The 25,000-nt window shown below is 38.1% G+C and overlaps 3 protein-coding genes and 1 long non-coding RNA gene across 8 annotated transcripts; 2 read left to right on the forward strand and 2 right to left on the reverse strand.

The window, feature by feature from the left end:
* The first annotated feature begins 1,639 nt into the window (after positions 1–1,639).
* On the forward strand, positions 1,640–6,836 carry LOC129749029 (uncharacterized). Of its 2 annotated transcripts, XR_008737903.1 has the most exons (5): positions 1,640–1,816; positions 5,261–5,568; positions 5,637–5,808; positions 5,877–6,140; positions 6,254–6,836. It is a non-coding gene; the product is annotated as an uncharacterized LOC129749029 (long non-coding RNA). The 2 variants fall into 2 exon arrangements; XR_008737902.1 differs by having other exon boundaries at positions 5,637–6,140.
* A 763-nt stretch (positions 6,837–7,599) lies between these two features.
* LOC129744645 (UPF0235 protein C15orf40 homolog) lies at positions 7,600–9,322 on the forward strand. Its single transcript, XM_055737273.1, has 2 exons — positions 7,600–8,230; positions 8,953–9,322. The coding sequence occupies exons 1-2, from the start codon at positions 7,981–7,983 to the stop codon at positions 9,138–9,140; spliced, it is 438 nt and encodes a 145-aa protein (XP_055593248.1). The 5' UTR covers positions 7,600–7,980; the 3' UTR covers positions 9,141–9,322.
* LOC129744643 (Golgi-specific brefeldin A-resistance guanine nucleotide exchange factor 1) lies at positions 9,180–17,136 on the reverse strand. 3 transcript variants are annotated; one of them, XM_055737269.1, is made up of 12 exons: positions 16,982–17,136; positions 16,727–16,916; positions 14,899–16,600; positions 14,011–14,486; positions 13,737–13,945; positions 13,182–13,673; positions 11,658–13,119; positions 11,503–11,598; positions 11,168–11,437; positions 10,839–10,953; positions 9,994–10,767; positions 9,180–9,756 (listed from the first exon to the last, which is right to left on the reverse strand). In XM_055737269.1, the coding sequence occupies exons 2-12, from the start codon at positions 16,826–16,828 to the stop codon at positions 9,695–9,697; spliced, it is 5,760 nt and encodes a 1,919-aa protein (XP_055593244.1). In that variant the 5' UTR covers positions 16,829–16,916; positions 16,982–17,136; the 3' UTR covers positions 9,180–9,694. The 3 variants fall into 3 exon arrangements, with proteins under 3 accessions (XP_055593244.1, XP_055593243.1, XP_055593245.1); XM_055737268.1 differs by having other exon boundaries at positions 16,727–17,135; XM_055737270.1 differs by having other exon boundaries at positions 9,180–10,767; positions 16,727–17,134.
* A 334-nt stretch (positions 17,137–17,470) lies between these two features.
* Positions 17,471–22,590, reverse strand: LOC129744644 (uncharacterized). 2 transcript variants are annotated; one of them, XM_055737272.1, is made up of 4 exons: positions 22,538–22,590; positions 22,289–22,384; positions 21,628–22,210; positions 17,471–17,739 (listed from the first exon to the last, which is right to left on the reverse strand). In XM_055737272.1, the coding sequence occupies exons 2-4, from the start codon at positions 22,293–22,295 to the stop codon at positions 17,574–17,576; spliced, it is 756 nt and encodes a 251-aa protein (XP_055593247.1). In that variant the 5' UTR covers positions 22,296–22,384; positions 22,538–22,590; the 3' UTR covers positions 17,471–17,573. The 2 variants fall into 2 exon arrangements, with proteins under 2 accessions (XP_055593247.1, XP_055593246.1); XM_055737271.1 differs by lacking the exon at positions 22,538–22,590 and adding an exon at positions 22,444–22,470.
* Positions 22,591–25,000: the final 2,410 nt, after the last annotated feature.

Below are 25,000 nucleotides of genomic sequence, written 5' to 3' on the forward strand. Positions count from 1 at the left end.
CAAAATTTTGATCAAGAATCGGTATATACCGATTACCGATTTTTGGCAAAACATACCGATTTCATACCGATTTTTAAGATTTTAACTCAAACTTCATTCCACTTTCACATTCCCACTTAATTCAAGCTATCCTCGTAAAGGTCCCGTAGAAAGGAGACAAAGTGCGGTAGCTGGCGTGGCGTAAGTTGATCTTCACAACTTTTAAAGTACCCTGCTAAGATCTCCACGGCTCACTCTCATAATTCGTTCAGATGTTCGCGCTGTTTTGTTCCTATGTTCTGTCAAATGATGCACTATTATAGTGCTGCTCATTTGCCAAAGGACTCAGCTCAAGGCTGATATTTGACCTTCTGCGACTGCAAGCAGAAGGTAGAAGTTTGTAAAGATGAATCTCAATTGACAATGCTCTTGTCTCCTGAGATGCTAACTTTTCAAGGGAAAATATACACCGTTGGAATATAATTCTTGTTCAATTTGTCGCCAGATGTGGTATGTCAAGATTTGAAGTGCAATCAGATACACGGTTTGTCATATCATCGGTATAATCTTCAATCCTTCTCCATCTTGTAAGCCAAATAAATGATATCACATGTTATAACTGCAGATATCGCCAGGCCACGTCAGGCAAAATGGGTATTTTCAGTTTTGGAAAAACTATGTGTTTTTTAAACATTTTTCTTAGGAACACCTTCTTTTAGAACACGTTTCTCATTTATTTTCGCATAAAATTCTTGGGTTTTCATATGAATAATGGGTGATTTTTCAAAAAATAAAATTAATTTTCCATTGCCTGAAAAAAATTGAAGCAACAACTTTCTCAACTTTCTCCAAGCATTTCTTTTTTTAATTGCTAAAACTCATATCTAATACTAAAGGCTTTCAAGCTGAAATGGCCAGTTTGGCAAAAAAAAACCATCAACCAAACGAAGAACATCAACTTGGCCCATATTTACCTCGAACATCAAAAAGCCATTGGATGTGTAAGTGCTCACTAAATTGACATTTCCTTTAGGTTGACCTGGTTCTATTGCCTTATCGAATTTATCAAATTTACATCCCACTTTAGCTAAACATGAATTAAAGAATCAAGTTTTTATTTCATTAATATGCCTAAACCACGTGTAACCTGAAAGTGATCGCCATGCCCTTATTTTTCTTTTCAAATGGTAAGTTTTAAATTAGATTTCCATTCAATTATAGTACTGGAAAGGAATACTTATTTTTGATTCTCTGCTGAATTTTCATTTGTGATTTTTACTTTTCTTCAGCAAAAGCAGATAGTTTTGAAAATATAAAGTTTTGTTAAAAATTCAAAACCGTCTTTTTATGTAAACTAGTGTTACCTAGAACCAAGATAAAAAAAAGAAATAATAGGTATAGGCTAAAACACACTTAGTTAGCTAATTTAATACTCAAATTAACATTCATAAGAGTTCTTAGACTTGCTTTTTATTGCAAGCTTCCATTTATATTAAAAATACGTTAGGAAGTTGAAAATGTAAGCTTTTTTGAATATCCACCTCAAATACCGATTTTCATACCGATTTTTAGGATTTCCATACCGATAAAAGATTTTTTTGGGTTCCAAAATACCGATAAAAATGTGGCATCACTGCCCGTAGGTAAGAGTATCCCTTAAGGAAGCATCCTACGAGAGAGGAAAAATTATGCATATCAGGATCCTCTCCAACACCAGCTGACTCTTTGGATACGTCGCTTCTGCGCTACTTTGTAATTTGGCAGGGTCTGCTTGACACAGATGTAAAAAGACTACAAATACCGGGATAAGATGCCCTACAGAAACAGAACAGTCCAGGTAAGTTTTATCGCCAATCTGCAACAATGAATAGCTGCCGATTTTATCAAAATTCCAACGCCCGGGAGCCTAGTAGAAACGAAAGGGACTGGACAAAAAAAAACACTATTAATGGGGCTTATTCTGCGAGGCGAGTGACGTGAAGTGACTTCCTTTTTTAGAGTCACCGTATTCTAGCAGGCGAATGCCGTGACTTGAATGAACTTTAGGTGACTTGAATGAACTTTTTTTTACTGTCACCGTATTCTCAGAGGCGAATGGCGTGACTCGAGTCGGTGGCAAGTGACTTTTGAAGTCGTTACCTATTCGGCAGGTGACTTGGAAAGAAAAAAATTTAAACAAAAATAAAATTAATAGTTTTCTAGTCCAAGGGATATTTGAAGACGTTTAAAAAGCCTATAAAATTTAAGAAAGTTTTCTACATCAAAATGGGATCATTTTTAAAACTCGAGTGGACTTAATTTGAACAGCTTTTAAAGAGTCGTTTATCGGAAAGAGGTTTTGGATATGGTGTTTTTTTTAATATTTCAATTTGTTCAGAATTGGTTCAAATTCTTGTAATCGTGGAGCTTCAAACAATCATTCTTTTTTTATTTTTATACTCGGTCGATGAAATTAAGGTCTCAATTATCGTTTAATTGCATTATCCATACATTGGGGCTTATTCTGCAAAATGAGTGGCGTTTTTCCCACCGGCTGGTATTTGCTTGAGGAAATTCCAGGAAGGAAATATATGTTTGATTTTTTCTTGCAAATAAAAAGGAAATGAGATTTCGGATTAAGTTTCACAAAATTATATTTTTTATACACTTTATTCATATAAAACTAATCAACATACATTTGCTTGCTGTTCTGCTTGGCATTTCCTCGGATGTTATTCCGCTGCATCTCCCGGTATCAGCATCCATCCCACTCGAAACGCTTTGAGCTGGGAGCGTTTGCTGCTGCCTGGAGAACTCCAGAACAGCCCGGGTTTCGAATAGCCTTATTTGCATTATCCGCCGTTAGTACAATATTCGGGGACAGGACCGAGAATCCACTTGGCTTGGAGGAGGATCCGCACCGTAACACTCGTAGACCGAACAAGCAAACCGCGCTGAGATCACTTTTTTCTGGGGGAGCTGGCTCCGAAGGCAGGTTTCAAATTGTTGGTCACAGTCGCCCAGAAGTTTCAAAATCGCAAAACGGTACGCGCAAACGCAGACAAAATTGAAGCACTTTTGAATAAATATTACATTTGTTTTGTTTTTCATTCTACTGACTACTTTGCGAATGAATACAAGTTCAAACACCAATAAAATATAAAGGTAGGTGAAGCATAAATTTATGCTTAAAATTAGATTGAACCAAAACAGACAGAATATTACCTTTGTTGTTGATAAGAGTACTTGGGCTAGTTGAAAACACAAATTAAAATACTTATCAAATAAATCCAAAAGCGTTTACTCTTAGAATTTTAAAACTAGTGTAAGCAAATTGTGCATGGAATCGATCAGATTTGCATCACCTGAGTATGTACGTTCGTTGGGCAAAATTCATTTTGGATGAACTTCAGCAAACTGTCAATCCATAAAAATAAATTAATGTTTTAGGTAGGACATTATTATTTTTGCGTGTGTATAAGTTGTTTGAAAAAATCAGCAACTTTAAAAAAATAAGTTTAAATATGTAGATAGATATTTAAGTGTAAATATGTTCATTTATTTTAATCGCAACAAATTTGTATCACATCCATTACTGATTGATCAAGCACAATTGTCTTTCGAATTAAAAAAAATTAGCATATAGAACATTTTGACGATGATTTGGAATCCATTCAATAAAATAACGCTTGAAAGGTTTGGTTTCAATCAAGGACTACAATTTAAATTAAAATAAAAAAGCAATGCTTATAGGTATGTGATAAGTTTGCATTTTAAAACTTTGAAAAATGAGCTCATAAAATCAAACTTAAACATAAATAGCTAATTTTTTTTTATTTCACCTGAAATCAACTAAAGTTTGTAAAATATTACGAATCATAGAAAAATAAAAATTGTATCCAATATTCTATTTTAAACTCTATTTTGGATCTTTTTTCATTTGATCATGTCATACCAATGTAAGTAATCTTTCGTATCGTAAGTTTTTAATAAATCTGAAATCCTAGTGTGAATTATAAGTTCAAAAATCATTAAATTTGAATTCATAATGCTAATCGATTCTGCATATTTCCATCTTGATCTAATGTAAATTTCAAGTATTTAGAATATTTTCAATTTAACAGAAAATTTTCCGAAAAGTATACAAAAACTAACAAAACCAAAACAACTTTGAAACGGATTTTTTTTCGAAAACAGCTAAAATAACTTATAGTACTCCTCTGGATTTGTGTACCTTTAATGTAATCTGAAATAAGTAAATCTGAATTATGAGTCTGTATGCATATCTGAATCCAACGCTGACATTTTAACGTTCAATCTGAAATATGTTTTTATATGAGGTCCTTCATTTTCAATTTAAACATAAACTTTAATCAAAATTTTCTCAATTGAGCTGATGACCTTCTAAATAAAATGAAATTTTAGATCTGAGTTTTTATTCTGAGTTTGATTTTTGAATTTGTAATTTTTGAACTTATTTAGTTATTTTACGTATTATGAATTTCGAATCTAAATCTGAAATTGAACAAGTTAATAAATGCAAATGGTAAAGATAATTGGAATTCCATTTAGGTTTAGTTGAAAAAAAAAATCTGAATTTAAATTTGAAAACAGTCTTCTGAAACTCCCATGTTAGAATTTTTATCTCCATCCAATTCATAGTACCGCAATCGTTGCAAAAAAAAGGATGACCCCATTTCTATCGTCAAATACAAATAAGATATATAAAATTTATAAGACAAACGTAAATATACAATAAAACTTTGGATTTGAAGTTTCAATCTGAATTTGAAATTCTCTATCTATTTAAATTTTCGATTCAAAATGGAGAATCCGAATAAAGAAAAAAACGTTTCGACTTGATTTCGAATCTCATTAAAAAAAAAGAATGAATACATTTCAGTATGCAATATATCTAAATCTGAAATTTTGTCACGTACAAAAATACAAATCACACTCCTATTGAAGTCCAACATTGGGTTTGGTTACATAAAAATTGAATGCATTATTTTAAAATTCTTCATGAATTTGACGTCATCCAAGAAATTGAATATCACACTACCTGCTTTGAATGTTCCTTACATCTTTGACAGTTCGCATGGTGAACCCGATGAAACTGGTTCATTGCCTCTGGAACGTCAAAATGAACATCAAGCCACCGAGGCAATGAACTAGTCACCGTGAGTGAGTCGCCTCTCGGAATACCCCGACTAGAGTCACGTGACTACGACTAATGTGACTCCGAGTCACTTCATTCGCCTCGCAGAATAAGGCCCAATAATTCGTTTTTTCTCACAAACAGGTGGATCCGGTGGATCTGGTGTATGAAAAAGATATTCGAACCTCCCGACTCCGGTACAGTGTTTGATTAACTGAAATAACTTCAAGCTCATATCATCCGAGGAATTGAACACCGTCTAAATTTCCAGAGAAGCAAATGATGGTACAGGAAAACTAGCCAAGAACAAGCAAAAGGAACACGAGACTCAAAAAGAAAGGCAGTTCAAGGAACTTCATCGGGCTTAAATGCTGGAACTTTTTGAGAACCTAATGCTTTTAATTTCAATGCAGCATCTGTCACTCCCGAAATATTGTTTAGAGCCGGAGAGGGTAAGTGTTTATGTTTTTAGTATTATTGTCTTTGATGCTTACAACCTCGTTTCGGTTTTCCTCCACAGGCTAAAGGTCCAACGGAAACATGCAGAAGGTCATCTAGAATTTGATGCTAGCACAGCAAGCCAGTTGATAAGGCAAACAAGCCTTTAAGTAGTGACCCACCCTACCCGACCTGTATGATAAATGAAAAAAATAGATTTGGAAACGGACCGATCAACGCAGACAAGCATATCAGTAAGATTCGAGTGGATTCCGAGTGTAAATTCTATCAAGCTATTTACCTGGGAAACTGAATCTTTAAGGACCCATTGCAGCCGAAGGAGGTGTTAAATTTGCAGCCGAAGGAGGTGTAAAATTTACTAACCGTTAACTATGTTGGAAATGACGATTCGACTAGTCCATTTTTCTAACTTGGACCTTATACAGCCATCGGGATGCCGAAACGTTGGCACTGTGGCTTTCAAGTGGTCAAGCCTGGCTTGACACCGGCACACGACCGATGTGGTTCTGCCAGTTTGTTTTTGTCGGTATTGATACCGATAGATAAATCCCCTAAGCTCATCGAGGTTAGTATTTTTCACGAACCTAGTTTCTCCACAAAATGCTTTTCTATCATAACTTCAACCGAAGCACCATATGGTTTTCTTGTATTTTTAAATCCTAATCTCTTCTATCATAGGTAAAATTATGACATACTTTGGGCAACATGATGATGCAGCAAACGATTAAACTGTATTACCAGAAGTGCATAGCACGATAGGATTCCTCAAGCTTTAAAAAACGTGCCCGACTGTACTCAAAGGCCAGATCTGTTGCTGTTCTTCGACAGCATGTTCCGTTTAACCTAGTCCTACTTCGCTTGCCCGCATCCCGTTCGCTGCAGATTATAAGTTTACCTTTGCCAGCATAATGGCGAGAATGGAGGTATGGAAGAACTTATTACAACCATTACAACCACCTTCGGGCCTATGTGCCATATATGTGCCGATATGACAAATCCTGATTTTTTAGTTTTGCATTCGATTGCTGAACTGAGAATCAACCTAAGGCGTGTATACAAGAAGATATAAGGATTAGGATTGGGTTTCTAGACTAAAATTCAGGATTTAGGACTTTGATCACGGGCAAAAAGTAAACATTCAAAGAAAAATAAGGAGGTATAGGATCAGAGGGGGGAAGGATCAGAGGGGGGAAGGATTGACTAGGTGAGTTGGACTTAACAAAGGAAAAATTGTACTCGAATATTTTTTTAGAAATGTTATGAAGAGGAAATAAAAAATTATTTGAGAAAAATATTTATATACTACATGTCATTTAAGCTTTTCTTAAACTCCTGAAATGCCGTTTCCCAGCTGGCACTCACACATGTACACATAAGTTTTCATACACTCACACAAAGACGCGTGCGTATGTGTACGTAAACGTTCATTTTGAAACGGGAAAATTCATTCCAAGTAGAAACGGTTGGGCCATTTTCTACTTGGCTGCCTGCAGAAGTTCTACTAGAATTCTACTAGAACTGCTACTAGAATTCTAGTAGCCCTAGTAGAATAATTATTACAATTATTAAGCGCGCTGTAGCTGTAAGTGTGAAAGGTTTCAGCGGAAGTGTAAACAACTTACAAATACTAATTTGAAACTGTCAGTTAAGTGTCATAAATTCACGCTTAAAAAAAGTCATGTAGAATAATAATTGACTGGGTAAGCTCTTAAAGGAGAACTCATCCCCCAAAATCTGATACCGCAATAAAATGGAAATCAAAATAAAAAAATTTACTGCAGGTACGGGAATCACACCCATACCTGCAATGGCTTTGCGATTACCAGCTAAGGATGCTAACCGCTCGACCACCGAAGAGTTGTTGAGAGAGGCAGCTACATCATCGTATATGCGAGACTTTCTGCGAATGAAGCTGGAATAAAAGTTATCCCCCAAAAAAACAGTTCTTCGCTTTGAACTTACCCCCCAAACCTAAATCTGCCACGATGGAGGTAACAGAATCAGATTCGCTTACAATAAAAATCCCCCAAAAAAAACAGTTCTCCGCGTGAAGGACTTAGTTTGGCGTATTGGCGCGCTGTGATTTTTTCACAAACTTAAGTTGTCAATCTTGAACTTAGGTTTGGCGGGTGGCAGTTCTCAAGTTTAGGTATTTTCGATTTTCAGTGTGGTAAACAAACTGTTGCAACATAAAATTTAGTACTACCAAAAATAAATTTTGCGTTGCATGGTCTGTCCAGCAGTGCTACAAACTGCTCGAATAGTTTGTGTAATTTGTAATGCTTGTGGAATCGCACTAGCCGGCACAAATTAACCACAAAAGGAATCGTAACAATACTCTATAAGAGGATTTGCCAGTTTAATTAACTGTTAAGAGCGAATTAGATCTAATTTGCAACTGCTGGATGATAAGATTTTTGTTAATTTCGGTGCAACCACTTCGAGCCATGTCATCTAAAGGCAAAAACAAGTCTAGCAAGGCTGCTAGAGCAGAGGGTGGAAAAGATTCGGCCACAGTAGCACCGGCTGTGGTGCAAGGACCAGTTTACACAGATCCCAAAACCGGCAACGTGCTCATCAAGATACAGGCAAAACCGGGATCGAAATCGAACGGGATAACCGACATAGGAGAGGAAGGTGTAGGAGTACAAATCGGTAAGTTGAATTTATTTCTTATCAATTTTTAGAAATGTCGCAAATTTAAAAATGTGTTGGTAAAGTTTATCTGTTTTTTGATCACAGTGGTCTCATTAAATTTAAACCTATAAGTTATTTTCAAAACGTAAATTTTATATCTGGGAGCTGGGACTAATAAGTTATATTAGGAAGGAGATTTGGTCACAGAGAATTTGATCACAAACCTCCTGAATTTCAATAAATCTTCAGAAACAGGTTAACATGAGTAAACTTAATTAATTGAAATTTATCTCAACATGCTTTCAAGCTTCAAAATTTAAAATAAAATCGCGTTTTAAAAATTTATGTCTTTAGACACCTTTAGCATGTAGACCTTAAAAGATAATTTAAGTGGTTCTATAGAATTCAAATAGAATAGTACCTAAACAAATAAAATCGAATCCAATTGAAAAAAAAAAATGAAAAAATCCAAAATATGTCAAACATTTCAGTTAATAAACATGCCAAATATATCGTCGCACCGGTTATTTACAGTAAGCCGAATACGCATTTATTGGTCAACATTATTGTCAATTATGATTGACGTTAATGCTATGTTGCAAAGATGGAGTTAAGCTAATTTTATTTGAAAATTTATCAGATGATTACGTGAGAGTTATCTAACACGAAGAGTTTTTTTTGTTTACTTCTATTCACATTTATTTTCAAATGTTTTTTGAAAGAATTGATTTTTTTTTCAGCCGCCCCGCCGATTGACGGCGAAGCTAACACTGAGTTGGTGAAATATCTGGCCAAACTGTTGGATCTCCGCAAGAGCGATGTCAGTCTGGACAAGGGCTCCAAATCACGTCAGAAGACCATCGTGCTGGAAAAGGGTTCTCGTACCCCGGAACAGGTTCTGGACGTCTTTCGAAGGGAAGCAATGTGATAAACATCGATTGGTCATCACTTGGTTTATGAATACATATTCCTATTACAGTAGGTAGGTTTATTTAATTTTTTCATACATTTCTGTGTATGTAGTTGTGTATAAGTAATAGTTATACTTACTCTTCTGTGTTGAATAATATTTATATTTTTTAAAGATTGATAATAGATTAAACTACTTTTCCAAAAAGAGAATTTAAAATTTCAACAAAAGAAATGCCTTGTGTATCTCGGTTTTTCATCAATGCTTGATTGAAAGTGTTATTTTCACATGTACATATATTTTTACTTTTATATCAACAGTTATTTCACATTCGATTAACTAAAATAATACCAGTGATTATAGACATCCATGTACCCAATAGTGTAGCAAAAAAAAAAAAGAAAAAAAATAGCAGTTTAAAATTTTCTATCATATTTTGCCTAAACATCTAATCAATACATTTAAGTGTTATATTCTATCGCAGTAGCATTAATCGTTTACGATTGACTGTTTGCACTAGATTTTTGTTTTGATTCACGTACACATTTTGTCTCCCCGGAAGACGACGAAGTTCAGTCACAGTGCTGAGTCGTCGCTTGGGATTGAAACAGATCGTCTACAATTTGATCTGAATCTACTCACATGCAACCCACCCCATAATCCGAATTGTGTGTGCGGTTGTTCCAACAGAAGCAGCATATCCAAAGGAATGTTGGCAACCGCCGGAGGAATAGAACAGAATAAAATCAGATTAGTTTTTGCTTTCTCCAGTCCAGTTGGTAGTGGTGGTAGTAGGTGAAAGTGAAGGTCTGTGTCTTGTTTTAAAGAAGAAATGAGTTCAGTTAGGGTTCACCGAATAACATTTCCGAACCTGGCGGTATTCGGCCAGCACTAAATTGAGTGGATCCAAAGTAGTTCGCCGATTGGAATACATTCTGCGGTGGCAGCGCTGCAGACGCTGGTTCCTGGTGACCACCGGGGATAGGATGATGTTGCGGTTGCTGCTCTGATGGTTGCTGTTGTTGGTTATTTTGATCGATTTGCAGCGTGAGGTTGTATGGGTCGTTTATGTAGTCGCTGTAGATGTCGCCCCCTTCGACTGGATTCTGGCTGGGCTGGACAAAGACCGGGGCAAAGCTTTGCGCAATTCCAATTGGGACGCTTTGTAGCGATGGGTATTGATGGCCGGTCATGAGGTGGCTCATGGGCACCGTAGGTTCTTGAATCGTTGAGTGCTTTTCGATTTCAAATGAAGGCTGCGATTGATGTTCCTTTTGTTCTGCAGTATTCAGAGGTGCCGGTGGCGGCGAAGGAGTAACCGGGAGTTCTATGATGTTGGAATAACGATTGTTGTTTTGAGGGACAATTTGTACGGATGCTTCCGGCTGAAGAATCGGTTCAACTGCTGGTGGCGGTACTAAAACAGGTGTTGGCATCGGAATCTGCGGAAGCAGTGGAGCGCTTAGTACACTGCTGCTGTTGATTAGCAGATTGTTTTTCATCGAAACCGGTGCTTGCTGCACTTCTTCCGCTTGGGGTGATAAGGTTGGCTGAAGAGCAACTGCGATAGCCTGCTCGACTGGCTGTTGAACAGGACTTGGTGCCAATGGAACTGATGAGGTTTGTTTAACTCTAGGTGTATGCGCTTCAATTGAAAGTTAAAAGGTATCAAAAAAGATTGCAACTGAAATTAGGAAATCAAAATTTATTACTTACCATCACTTTTGAATAATTCGTCCTTTAAATGCGGCAAAAATCCGGAAATTCGCTGCCAAGTTACATCCCACAAAATTGAATGTGTTACGCCGTCACTGTTATGAAAGACGCATACCTGCAAGAAACGCAAGTGTTGATATGTAAAACTCCGAAAGTAATAAGGTAATTATATTGGAACTCTTAAAACCATTATTGTGTGTAAAAACAAACAAGCGGGTATACTGATCATTATACTATCGAGGAATTAAAGCAAATAAATTTCATTATAAAAGTGTAGAATTTGAATAATAATTCATAATCATCACATCATCGCATACAAAATCGCTTACCGAGTGCATCACGAGCAGCATGTTCTTCAAGCTTTCCAGCACCGCTTCATACAACATGTCGGAGCCGATTTTCATAAACCGCTCGAAGTAGTCCAAGATCTCCAACCACAGCTCGTTGAAACCGGCCAGCGCTATCAAAGGCGTCAGATGATGCAGGAAAACTTTGGACATTATGGTGGCCGTTCTCATACGAGACTCCTCTAGTAGAGCCGATTCGGTCGGCTTAACAGGTTTCTCGCTCAGCAGTTCCGAGAGCAGCGGGAAAAGGACCTATAGATAGATTCAAAAGTAGATGGTATGACCCATTTTATATTATGTGTCTGTTCCTATCTTACCTGCTTGAAGCATCCTGCCCACTCAAGTCCACTGAGAGTTTGCAGATCCTGAACTAGGAGAGCACGTTGAAGACAAGTTATCGCGCTTGTTCGTACCTGTGAAAATAGTTTTCCATAAGCGTTTTTTTAAGTACATTTAACTGCAATAAAATTACCTGTCGTCGCTGATCGGTTGCAAGGCGAGCTATTCCTTGCAGCAAAGGACACCATCCCTGTGACCAAAGAGCCGAACACTGTGGGAGGGCTCCGCCTTCCTCAGCCCACCACCGGAAGATCTGTGCGGTGCGGGTGTGAAGTGTGTGCATCAAATCGAGCAATTGAATCGAAATAGACTGATACGCTTCGGGCAGATCTTCAGATTCGCTGTCACTGCTGTCGTTTCTGCGGTTGCGGTTCCGTGAATTCTTTCCGCTATCGGCCCCACCAGCTCCGTTGCCTCCGGTTGCGCTTCCACGATGCCTTCTGCGCTTCTGTTTGCCATCGTTTATCGAGGCTTCCACGAAGGTACGAATACAGCGAACGCAACTTTCAAAATTATACGGTGTAATGTGGGCTACATTTCGCACGATAAATGCAAGACTCTCCCAGCATTTAACCAGTGCAAATGGAGAATGTTGCAGCAGTTTGCATCGATATTGTATGGTGTGTTTCGGCGATGATGATCTTGACGATACAATGTCGGCGTCCTTGTTGACCAGGATCCAATTGTCTCCCGTAGGACTAATTAGGGGAGTACATGAGTTCGAAGAATGCGCACTTTTGATGGCATTCAATTCCGAATCGGAAATGTACCCCCGATCGGGTAGGCCTGAGTCTTCTTCACTGCTAAGAGCTCCATCTGATTTGGTGCCGGAAATAGCGGGTGTTTCGTCATATTCTGGTGGAATCGCTCCAGCCCCGACACATTCCAAGATAGTGAACACTATGATCCAATCCGTTTCGGAGTGAATGTTCTGTGCACTAGTTTTCAACAGTTCGTACATGCCAACAGAGATTGGTTTTGATATCGATAGTATAACGGCTGGCTTCAGCAAGAGCAGCATTCGTAAGCTCTGTAAAATAGTCGAACATATTTCTTCGTTTCTCATCAGATAGATGGCCAACTTTAACAGTGCAACCGTCGATCGTTGTAGCAGATACGAGTAGCTGCAAGATGAAGAGCCGTTCAGAAGCAAATACAGTTGATCCTGGCAATTTTTCCATATTGGGAGAAGTCGATCACGATTCTGAATTAATATTTTGACCAAAATCTCCAACAGGAATACTACAGTATTCTCCGCATACGGTAATCCAACCGATTTGTGACTCTCGGGAGGTTTCGTCAACGCCAGTAGACAATTGACCAGTTCGACTAGTGACTCAAACTGTAAAAACTTTGATTCGTTTACTATTTGATCGATCTGGCACTCCTTTATGCAACGTTTGGAAAATTTAATTATTTCCTGCTCCTCGTATGATGGTTGCCTTTGGCCATCGTTGCTCAGATACGAATACAGGCTACTGAGTAGACCGGCATCTGTTTTGGGCAGCTGAATCTGCTCACGGATCAACGTTACTTTCCCTCCCGGTTCACAGAAATCTTCAGCCTCCATGAGAGTTTTGGGAAGAAGTTTCAACCTTGAAGAGAAAAACCAAAGTTAAAGAAAATATACTACAGAATATGATCAAATCACACTTACCTAAACAGTTGTAACACCACTTCGATGATGTGCTTCCAACCTTCCCGCATGCAATCTCCGTGGTCGTGTATCAACGCGAAAACTGTCTTCATAGCCAGCTGGGCCTTGGCACTTTGACCGAACTGCACATTAGTGGTGATCTCGTGCACATCCACCGGTGGATTCAACAGCGATGTAAACTTGCACAGGGTTAACACCAGAGCGTCGAAATCCCCATGCAGACTGTAATGCGAAGCAATGACCGCCGATTTGATAAATCCGTTGATCGATTTCTGGTATAGCTGCGTATTGTCGGGGCTTTTGTCGAAAATAAAACTCAAAGCTGCCAGTGTTGATCCCTGTATTATGCGGAACAGGTCCCGATCGTGGTTCGGTCCGAACACGTGCTGAAAAACTCCATCTTTGGTGGCGCCACGACGCAGCAACACCTTCCACAGATAGTTCTCTCGAACCAGCCCCGTTTGCTCGGCGGGCATTACGATTTCTTCGTTCCTGTTGGGTTGTGAGGACAGTTAATCATTAAGCCCAGTTATTTTATCGATTCTTGTAACTTACCGAATAGCATTGTACACGTTGATCAGCATATCCTGATCGAAATCAGAGTTGCCGTTCAAGCCGCGCAAGTTTTTCAAAAAGTCGTCCACCGTCATCGGGACATTCAACCGTTTTGCATTGTGGTTGTGTTGATCCATGTTCAACATAATAATGGCATACGCCAGACGGAATGCTGCATCCGTATTGGCAAAAGGTTCGTTGTTGCATGTCTGGATAAAACAAAAACGAAAGAATTAGTTTCCCCCCAAAATGCATTCAACACAACACTACTTACATGCCAATGTTCAGCAAAATGTTCCATCACTAGGAAAATGAGCGGAGCTTCCCCAGGCAATCGGAACGTTTCCAGGTATAACCGAAGTGCCTGATCGATTGTTAACCCAGCGAAATCAAACGACTTAACAAACACCTCCAGAATCCGGCTTTCCACGTTTTTCTTTTTGCTAATGTACTCGCCAATCATCTTCTTATCGAGGCCGGAATTTTCTCTCAAGAAATGGGCCACCTCCAGGGGGTCCAGGGTGGCATTCAGGATATTATTTTCCTGCAGAAACTGGATACCCTTCTCGGGCCGCTGGTTGAACAGGTCCGTTCCCTGCGTGAGCAGCCGTTTCTTTTTCTTGATCGCAGCCAACTCCTCCTGACTTAGGGCTGATTCCTGGTTGCCGATCTGGCGCAACCGATCCTCGGTTTGGCTCGATTTGAGGATATTGTTGATACTCTCGACCACCGTGTCGCTATCGTCTGCATCTAGAGATTGCGAAAAGTTGTCGTTAACAAATATGATACGATGCTGTGAATATTACACCAATGTGCTAAATTTTGACCAACATCAACCGAATGGATTATAAATTGAAAAGTTCTCCGCAAACCAGAAGTCGCGTTATAAAAATCGCACTACCACTTTTTCCCAACACGAGTGAACTTGCTCTAACGGCATGCTCTTATAGGGTCAAAGTTATTATTGATCTTCCATGAAAAAGTAAATTGCCGTTAAAATGCAATCTGATAATAACCTCAAGTTTTATTCGAAATTTTTTCACTTTAAATTATTTTCATTTTATATCATTTACCAAAATAAAACTTTTTGTATAAAACTTGTAAAAGATATTGGGTTAAAAATGACTGAAGTTGAGCTGGCGTTCATACGTAACAATCTTACCCTGTGGGCTTCCGACGTCGCTCTGGTCCAAATGAGAAGCAGTACCGGGGGCCAGTGTCGGGTCCAGCACAATCTGTTCAACGCTAGAATTGTTCCGCGAGTGGCGCATGTAGGTCGTCTTTTCGCCGTTCTTTGCCTGCACACAGTTCCGCTCAATTGCACCGACAATCGTGAGCAGCGCATCCATCGACAGCGTGTGGACACTGTAGATCGAGTGCGTGGCTGAAAGTGTGTTTTTGGACATTAACTTGGTGAGGTCCTCGAACAGGTTGGTGCAGTACAGGTCACAGTCGTAATTGATGTACAGCTCGGCTGCGAACCCGGGAATGCGAAAAAGTTGCAGTAGATTATCCAGTGCCAGTTCCCGTGCCTCATAGAGGATGCGCGGATTTTCGTTGACGATCAGATCGGCCAGTTTGGTAAGGTAGTACTCAAGTTGGAATTTAAGCTGGGAGCGTAGGGATTCGAACATGAGAAAGCATAGCTGTAGGTCTGCGGCAAAGATCGATATTCGCTCGGTAGCTAGGAGAGCGAACAAATTTTTGCAAAGATCATCTTTGACTATGGTGAGCAGGGATTCATATTTGCCTATGCTGTCGGCACCGACTTCGAAAGTAACGGTGAGCAAAGTGAGACCCATGTGGATCATAACGTCAGTGTTTTGTTTGTCCAGTGGATTGCAAAGCGACACGAGGAAACGGAACAGTTCTCGGATACAAGGGAGACCGTAGGGAAGGTGTGGGGTAGGTCCGGATGGTTCCTCGTCTTGTTGTTGAGTGAAGCGGACTCCTACGGAATTGACGAACGAATCTGTTACCGATTCTTCAATTTCGGGTATGTTAGGTTGTGGTGGTGCTGTTTCTTCTACGATTTGTTGTGATTCTACGCCCTCTTCAGGGATTGGACCTTGTTTGGGTTCCTGACAGGTTTTGGGAGTTTGGGAAATTGCTCCCTGCATATCTACAATTGGTCCAGCTGGAGTCGCAGGTGTCGTGGACAGGGGAGGAGGCTTCAAGCCTTGGGGCGCATTTCCCACTACGGGAGTTTTTGGTTCCTGTTCCTGGTCATCGCTGGTGACAATTTTGGGTGTGGCCATGGTGGCTTTTATTTCAGTTCTACTAGTTTTGCGTTTCTTGTTGGATTGATCAATCGTACTGGATCGCATTTTAAGCGATTTCAAATTAAAGTTTCCGCTTTCTACAAACTGTGGCAGTCTCATGAATAGCAAAAGAACAATATCTTTGAGCGCATTCTCCGCTGTTTTCCGAACCGATTCGTTCAATCGTGGTTCGAAGCACAATCGGAAACAACTGAGAATAATGTCGCAAATGCACTCATTGGACAGAGCACTTCCCTCTGGACTGAGCACCAGAGTACGTAGCACCTGGATAACCTTCATTAGCACGATTCCATCTGAAGTGTTGTCTGTTCCAACGAAACGAGCGTGGGTCGCTGCATCTGCTATGCTCTCTACCGTTGCGGCCAAAGTTGAATGTGTCGGATCGATCAGTCCGTATGAAAGAAATTTGTTGACAGCCGAAAGTGCCAAACTGGTCACAGGCCCTGTCGTTTCTTCCGATCGGATTACCTCCAGGAATGGACCCAGAAACACTCCTGGTTCCACCAGTCGCAAATCTTCAATTTGAAGCAATTTTTCTTTCAAATCGTGAAAGCTCTTCAGCAGCACATCTTTTTCGTCATCCTAAAAATTCAACATATTGAGAGTTAATCAAATGGTCGTCCTCGTCATTTTTCACGATTAAACCTCCAGCATAATTAGCTGGAACATAAACAAACTTCAATTAAGCACCGTAATTAACCAATTTACCTGATACGAGTTGGAATTCCAGCGGGATCCACGACGCATCGCCGTGGTCAGAGTGGACATCTCCCCCCGCACCACGAAGATCCCATTGCCCGGTGGGGACATTTTGACCGAAACTTCGTGCTACCCCGGATAGAAAATCCTTCGAAAAGCCCCCCACAAACCGAATATCTCCAAAACAGTCTCCAAAAATCTAGAAAATATGGAAACAAAAATCGCTTAAAAATTTTCACCTCGAACCATTTACTTCCAACTCACAATAATGACGTTTACTATTTTCCACTTTCGTCTTGCTCAGTTCGGGATGGCCAGCGCAAAGGAAGATGAAAAAAGGTTTGACGGATGAATAGCATTGATATGCTGTGGTTAGTTTTATGCGCGAGTGGGGTGCGGGGCCACGAGCTACCACCCACTTCTGGCACCCTGTGTTTTGCGATTGGATGGCAAAATGTCAAAACGACCAAAACAAAGTTGGTTGCTTTTAGGCTGAAGGGGGTGGAAAAGGTGGGAAATGCGCAGGAGGGCAGTTTTGTTTTGCTCTTTTTATTGCTATGAACGACCTCTCGCGTGAAAAAAGGAAGCATAGCTGCACGTTGCAAAACAAAATTCAATTTATCGCTTAAATTGAAACTATAGAAAAGAGTTGCAATAAAATTTGTTTTTCAAAACAAATTATGTATTTAAATCGAGTGTAAAAAAACCATAAACAGGTTTTTATTCCAGGATCTTACTCTAAAAGTTGCTGTTCAAGAGAAACAATGAATTATCTTCTTAAAGCTCTTTTAATTATTTTGTTTTTTTTTTCTTTAAATATAATATATAGACTACTAAACTTATTCTATAGAGAAAGCTAGATGTTAATCATTTTGCGACATATGGGACAGGAGTTGTTCTGTTGAACCCATCGATCTATGCACTCGGGGTGGAATTTGTGCTTACAGGGCAGCACCCACGTGGTGTTATCCTTGTCGAATATCAAATCGAAGCAAATGGAACAGGATTGGCCTAGGCGGGATCTGAAATGAAGAATAAATAAAAAAAGGGGATGAATATAAAAGCGAGGAAAAGAAGCTTAATTGGAATTTCTATAAAATTATTATTATTTTTGTAAATCATGAATGTCTGATTCAGGAATCGTTACGAACTTGGCTCGGTACAGAAACCCGATTAAAAATAAAGAATCTCAAGAAATTTTTGTATATGTATACAATGAACAACCAAGCTCAAATTTGTAAAACTGTAATTAAATGCAGCTTCAATTTAGGAAATTAAGAAAAAATATGTTTTCTAGGATTAAAAAAATCAAATAACTTTTATTAGTTTTGTTAACTATTAGGAATTTTCAAGCCAAATACAGGGTTGAGAATCTGTTAAAGAAATTGACTAGAAATCCAAATCAGGTTCAAATAACTGAAAAATCGGTTTTTATTCAGATTTCAAAACCGGAAATAACGATATTGTTTATCATCAGTTTTGTCAATTTTTTTTTTTAATTTTTGCAATTTATGTCGTTAGGTTAAATTTTTAGGGTTTTTATCATTTTTGTCGGTTTAAAATTTTTTCCCTTTTTTGCATCATTTTTTAACACATTTGCATTTTTGTGATTTGTGTCATTTTTGTTGGGTTTTTTAGTTTTTTTTTAATAGGTGATTTTGGTCATTTTCTCAATTGAGTCAGTTTTGTCTGTTTTATCATTTGTGTCACTTTCGTAATTTCATCATTGTTGTAATTTTGGTCAATTTATTAAATTTTTTGTATTTTTTTTGTTTTAATTTTGTTATTTTTATCAGTTTTGTTTTTTTCGTCATTTTTGTCATATTTGTCATTTTTGCCTTTTTAATTTTTTTTTACATTTTTGTCATTTTCGTTAGTTTGTAAAGGGTGATACGGTCAAAATTTGGTCAGGGGAAAACGCGAGTAAATCGGCGAAATCGTTTATTTAAAAAATCGAATTAAATTTATTTTTCAAGTTTAATTAGTATAAAATTCAGGAAAAATATTCAGTTAGGCTTCCGCTTTTCCAAATCCGAATTGCCGGGCCTTACGCTTAACCCTTGCCATCAGATTTTGTACAGCCACCTTGTCCACCTTCTTCGCCGCAGATAGCCAGTTTGCCTTGAACTGCTGCTCGTCCTTAGCAGTTTTTTTGATCTTCTTTATGTTCCGGTTGACAATAGCCTAGTATTTCTCAATTGGGCGGAGCTCTGGCGTGTTGGGAGGGTTCTTGTCCTTAGGAACCACCTGCACGTTGTTGGCGGCGTACCACTCCATGGCCTTTTTACCGTAATGGCCGTAATCCAGCCAAAACAGTTCGGAACAACCGTGTTTCTTCAGGAAAGGTAGCAGACGTTTATTCAAACACTCTTTCACGTAAATTTCTTGGTTGACAGTCCCGGAAGCTATGAAAATGCTGCTTTTCAAGCCACAGGTATACGATGGCTTGCCAAACCAGATATTTCTTCGCGAACTTTGACAGTTTCATGTGCTTGAAAATATCTGCTACCTTTCCCCTTCTTTTTGCCGTATAAAAATCCTGTCCCGGAAGCTGCTTGTGGTCTGCTTTGACGTAGGTTTCGTCGTCCATTACCACGCAGTCAAATTTCGTCAGCATCGTCGTGTACAGCCTCCGGGATCGCGCTTTGGCTGTCGTATTTTGTTTATCATCGCGATTTGGAGTCCCTACCTTCTTGTAAGTCGATGGTCCGGCTCGTTTTTTGGCTCGATGCACGATTGTAGACGATACACCCAGCTTATTTGCGGCATCTCGGAGAGAGAGATTAGGGTTTCGCTTGAAACTACCGGCAACTCTTTTTGTCGTCTCAGCGGCTTCCGGTTTTAGATTTCCTCCCGATCCAGACTTCCTGGCTGTTGGCTTCTAGCGATTTTGCCAGCTTTGCGTGCGAGTAGCTCGGATTTTCGCGATGCGTGAGCAAAATTTTGATACGCTGCTCTTCTTCCTTGGACGGCATTTTGACAACTGAAGAGTGAATTCCAAAATCAAAATAGGAGCAACATCCTACACACACACCTTTAAAATGAGGGGTGTTCAGGTTTTTTAAATGCAAAATTGAAAGAAATACGTCAAGTTGATATTGACCAAATTTAGACCGTATCACCCTTTATCTTATGATCATTTTGGTTAGTTTTGTCTTTTTCGTTAGTTTTTATCATTTGTGTCAGTTTTTTTTTCATTTTTGTCATTTTTTCCTTTTTTGTAGGTTCCATAATTATGTTGATTTTTATCATTTTTATCGATTTTGTCATTTTAGTTATTCTAGTCATTAATGTCATTTTTATTATTATTTTTTTATTTGTGTCATTATTGTCATTTTGGTCATTTTTGTCAGTTTTGTCATTTGTGTGATTTTTAAGATTTTTTTTTGTCATTATTATCATTTTAGTCTTTTTGGAATTTTTGTAGTTTTTGTAATTTCTATATTTTTTGTCTTTTTGTCATATTTTTCATTTTGTAATCCTTGGAATGTTTTTTTTTTTTATTTTAAGGACCTTTTTTTACATTTGAGGTCCAGGGAATGTTTTTTTTAATCATTTTTATATTTTTTCCCTTTTCGTCATTATGTGTATAAAGTAACGAACCTATTTCGAGCTAGGTGATTTTTTAGGACCTCTCTTATCAATCAATTAACTATCAAAAATTTAAGCAAATATAGCCTACATACCCTATTAGTTTTGAGTTTTTTCGACATGTACTTTTCTTTTATCAATTTTTATGTATGATTTTGAAAATGTTGTTGTGTGGCATGATTATGAAAAATGGTTGTAGGTCCTCGCGTGAACAACGTTATCTTCAAATGACAAGTTTACTACTCAAATTGTGTTTTTCCAACTCCTACCAACTTACTACAATTTTGGTTTTTCGTTACAAAGTTTGGTTTTAAAAAGACCTGCTTTTTGTACCAAAAAAAAACAGTGTTGAAAAAAAGATATACTTTTCGATACAGCTTTCAAAACAGTGTCTCGAAAAGTGCTGCTAAATACACTGTTTTGATTTTGAAGACAATCAACAACCCGTTACCTGCAAGTGTAATAAAACGATTTTCTAGGGTTTTTTCCAAAATTGCAAAAAAATGTATATGCAACTCGTGACAAAACTCGACCTTTTCATCACTTGTCGTAACTATCCTACTCGGCAAGCCTCTGTTTGCAACTATTTGCATAAATAACCTCGTTGCATAGATGTATGACTCGTGCTGAAGAAATCTACTTTTTGTAACTTGTTGTATAAATAGCCATTTTCTTCTATTTTTAGTTGAAATTATTTTTAAAATAGGCTTGTGGTATACTTATGTAGCTGTAGTTGCCTCCTAAGCCGACGTTCGCGAGTTCGAGCCCAAGAGTAAAAAACATCGAACACAGTTGTACCGGAAAAGTTTTTCAATAACTGTCTGCCAGCCGCAACGTTGATATAAAGTCGTGAATGCCACAAAGATGGTAAAACGACAATAATCGAAACATGAAAAAATTTTTTTTCAAGATCACCCTAGTGCAAAATCAAGTGTTTGTGAGATTAAAAGTAAAAACATTTACAAACAAAAGACAACAATGCCCGATTGATTTTGGCGACCCAAAGTTTTCGGGTCCCATGATTTTAAATTTTGAACACTTGTGAATTTTTTTTTGGGATTTTAAACAAGTTGGTTTATTCATCCCCAAACACTTGTGAACTAAAAAGAAAAACGGGAATAAAAATTTGTATCAATATCCTTTAAATTGGTTATGATTGAATGATTTACTTTTTACAAAACTAAATGGTAGTCGATCAAAGATGATTGGTATCTTATCGAGACATCTTGATAAAAATAGATAAGGAGCTGAGAGATTTATCAACGAATACGAACGTCTAGGTTTGTATGTTTTCGTTTCGTTTCACTTCATCAACTTACGTTTCCGAGCTGGATGACTCACGCGATGACGTCGAAGAACTGCTGGGACTGCAGTCGTTACTGTTGTTTACACTGCCGCCCGTTGCACTATCATCGCTGCTGCTGTGATAAGAAGGTGGCAGAGTCGTCGCAATAAACTTCAACATCTCAAAGTCGTCCTCGCTGAAGCACTCGCACATCAAAATTCGATCCTGATACTCATCGAACGATATACTGTGACCTTGGACCAGATGCTTGGACAGATGAATGCCATCGTGGAAGGAATAATCCTCCAGAAAACACACGCACACCGGACATCGAACGCAGAACGGAATGTCCAGATGTTCGAGGGTGACATGATCGTACAGGTCCGATACGCTAAGCCTCTGGCGATCGCAGTATGGGCAGCTGAAAACTCCTACCTCCAGCAGAAGGTCCGGCTCGTTTACGCTGCCGCCGTATCGATCCATAAGCTGTTTGTTCGTTATCATTTGTTGTTTAGGGTGATCGCGATGCTCACATTGGAACTCCTGGTCATCTTCACATGTCAAGCAAACATACCTCTCATGATGATGATGATGATGATGATACCTGCAACAGTTCGCTGAGATTTTGGCAAAAGGAATTATAATAGAATCTTTTCTTGAAAGTAAAAGGAAAATAATAAATGGAGCCCACTTACAATCCATCTTTGCTTGTCTAAAACTATTGCACAAATGATGCAATCGGCAGTTTCAAGTTCGCCTCCCAGACGACTCTTATCAGCAATCTAGGAAAACTATAGCAGAAGAAATGTAATGATAGCATCAGTTCGAGGGTTTTATTGATATTGCTCACAAACTATAGATAGGGGAACTGCCGATAGTGAAGGTGTCCCTGAAAATGAGAGTAAACCACGGAGAGCAACCATAGTTAGCACTTTGGCACTTACTTTGGCTGTAACTGCACATGTTTGGAGAATTTGATTCGATCATTAACAGATCAAGAAAATTTCTCTCCAGGAATATGTACCACAAAAAAAGTAGTAGTGAACTAGTAACTGCGTTGCGCGAAAGTAAATTGTGACTCACCGCTTGTAAAAAAAAGATAGAAAGCACGTCTTGCAAAAAATATATAAATAAAACAATTTTTGCGAATCATTCGAATGAGCGTTGAGTTTCTCTGTATAGTGACTTGTATTCGGTCGATAAATCTTCGATAACTTGACGAAAACTTCAGTGTTTAGGAGCTAAAATATCTCTACACAAAGTTTTTGGGATCTATATTGTTAGATATACATACTTGGTAATAGAAAGTACTATGTCCACTAGCCTATCCATACAGAATAAACGTAGACGCAAATAGAAGAAGCTCAACTAAGGATATGAATGTACTTGTCAAAGATAAGAAAATGGATTCCCCTTTATTAGAAATTAAGGCACAGCATCTTATTTAACAGAAATGGCAAACACTCAAGGAAATTACTAAAAATTAACAAAAAGACAAAAATAACAAAAATGATAAAAAATAATGAGTATGATAAATACAATCAATGACAAAATGACAAAAATCACAAAATAAAAAAAATGTCGAAAATACAAAGAAATATTTAAAAAATACAACTTTAGAAAATAAAAATATAAAAAAAGACGTAGATTAACGAAAACTTTCAAAAAAAATATAAAAATGACAAGAAAACAATAATGACAACAATAACAAAAATAACAAAACTACGAAATTGATAAAATTGGTATATTTACGATAATTTCAAAAACAACAGAAATGGGGCAACTATGACGCAAACAACAGAAATTAAAAAAATGACAAAAATTAGAAAACTGGCAAGCATTACGAAAACTGAAAAGAATAGTTAATAATGACGAAAATGACAAAAAAAATAGTACAATTTTGACAAATCTGAAAAACTAGCTGAAAATTATAAAATTTTGTTGATCTCAAAAATAACAAAAATTTTAAATTTACATAACTTAATTTAAAAAAACTGACAAAAATTACAAAAATCACTAGAATAACAAAATTGATAAACAATAATAAAACTGACACAGTTGACGAAAAAGAAAAAAAAAAATGATGGCATTTATTTGAGGAAGAAAAAAATCAATTAAAAAACTTGCAATATTGAAAAAAAATTAAAAAATATAACAATAATGCAAAAAAATAAAGAAAAAAGCTTGAAAATAACCAAAAAAATTAAAATACTGGAATATGTTTGCAATAAATATTTAAATGAGGTAGTGCCGAGGCAGCCCCACTCTAGTATGGGTACCGGCTGTGAATTTGTTACGAAAATGTCATTTTTTTAAGCTATTAAAAAAAATCTGCAAAAAAAAAAAAATTAACTTGGTGTCGTGTTCCCAGAAGAATGAAAAGCAAGTTGACTAAACTAGAGTATATGTTTATTCAAGCAAGTGCGACAACTGAATGACTGAGCTTTTTTTTTTATCTGGGATTTTAAACTTGTTTGCTTATTCATCCCGTAGATTTAGCCGTTTCACGTTGTTAGCTAGCATTTTTTTCTTTTCGGTGTTGTTTTCTGTATGTGTTTTTGTTTTTTGTTTTTTTTCTTGTATTTTTTGTTTTTTTTTTTTGAGAAGTGAAAAGAGAAAAGATAGTACATAACAAAAGGGAAGATCTTGTGCTTTTTTCAAGATTTATGTGGAAAGGAAAGAGAAAGATAGTGGATAACAAACATTGATTCATATTTCAAAGAAGAGTTTGGATTTGTTGAGGAAAGAAATAAGTTTTTTCTCTTCGTGGGGACAGTTGGAGAGTATTTGTCGTAAACTGGGGGATAGGTCGCAGGACTGTCTTAGAGGAAGGTATTGGAGACAGGAGGTGAGGATGTGTTTGACGGTAATTGGGGAATGACAGGATGGACCTAGCGGGGGTTCGTCTTTGGTGAATATGTGAGCGTGTGTTAATCGGGTGTGCCCGATACGGAGCCTGGTGAGGGCTCTTCTTTCTGGTTGGCTGGGTCTATCGGTCCATTTTTCAGTGGTGTTCTTTACTTCGCGCAATTTGGCGTGTAAGCAGTTGGACCATTTTGTATTCCAGGCATCTCTGATCGTCTTATGCATGAGTCGAGTAGCATCAGATTGCGGGATTTCCATCGAGGGGGAGGGAAGCCCTGCACTAACAGATGCTAGAGGATCGGCCACCTCATTACCCTCAATGCCGGCGTGACCCGGAACCCAGCAAATTGCGATGTTTTTCCGGGGAGCTGTCTCAGAGATGCTGTGGACCCATGGATGTAGAACATTACCGGCAGCCAACGCCGTCAGAACGCTGGCCGAGTCGGAGAAAATGACGGCCCCTGGGTTTGACATTTGTATTGCGTCTAGTATGGCGTAGGCTTCAGCGCTGTAAACAGAGCAGGAATAGACAGGCATCGATC

This window comes from Uranotaenia lowii, chromosome 2 (genome assembly GCF_029784155.1).
Source record: "Uranotaenia lowii strain MFRU-FL chromosome 2, ASM2978415v1, whole genome shotgun sequence".
NCBI lineage: Eukaryota > Metazoa > Arthropoda > Insecta > Diptera > Culicidae > Uranotaenia > Uranotaenia lowii.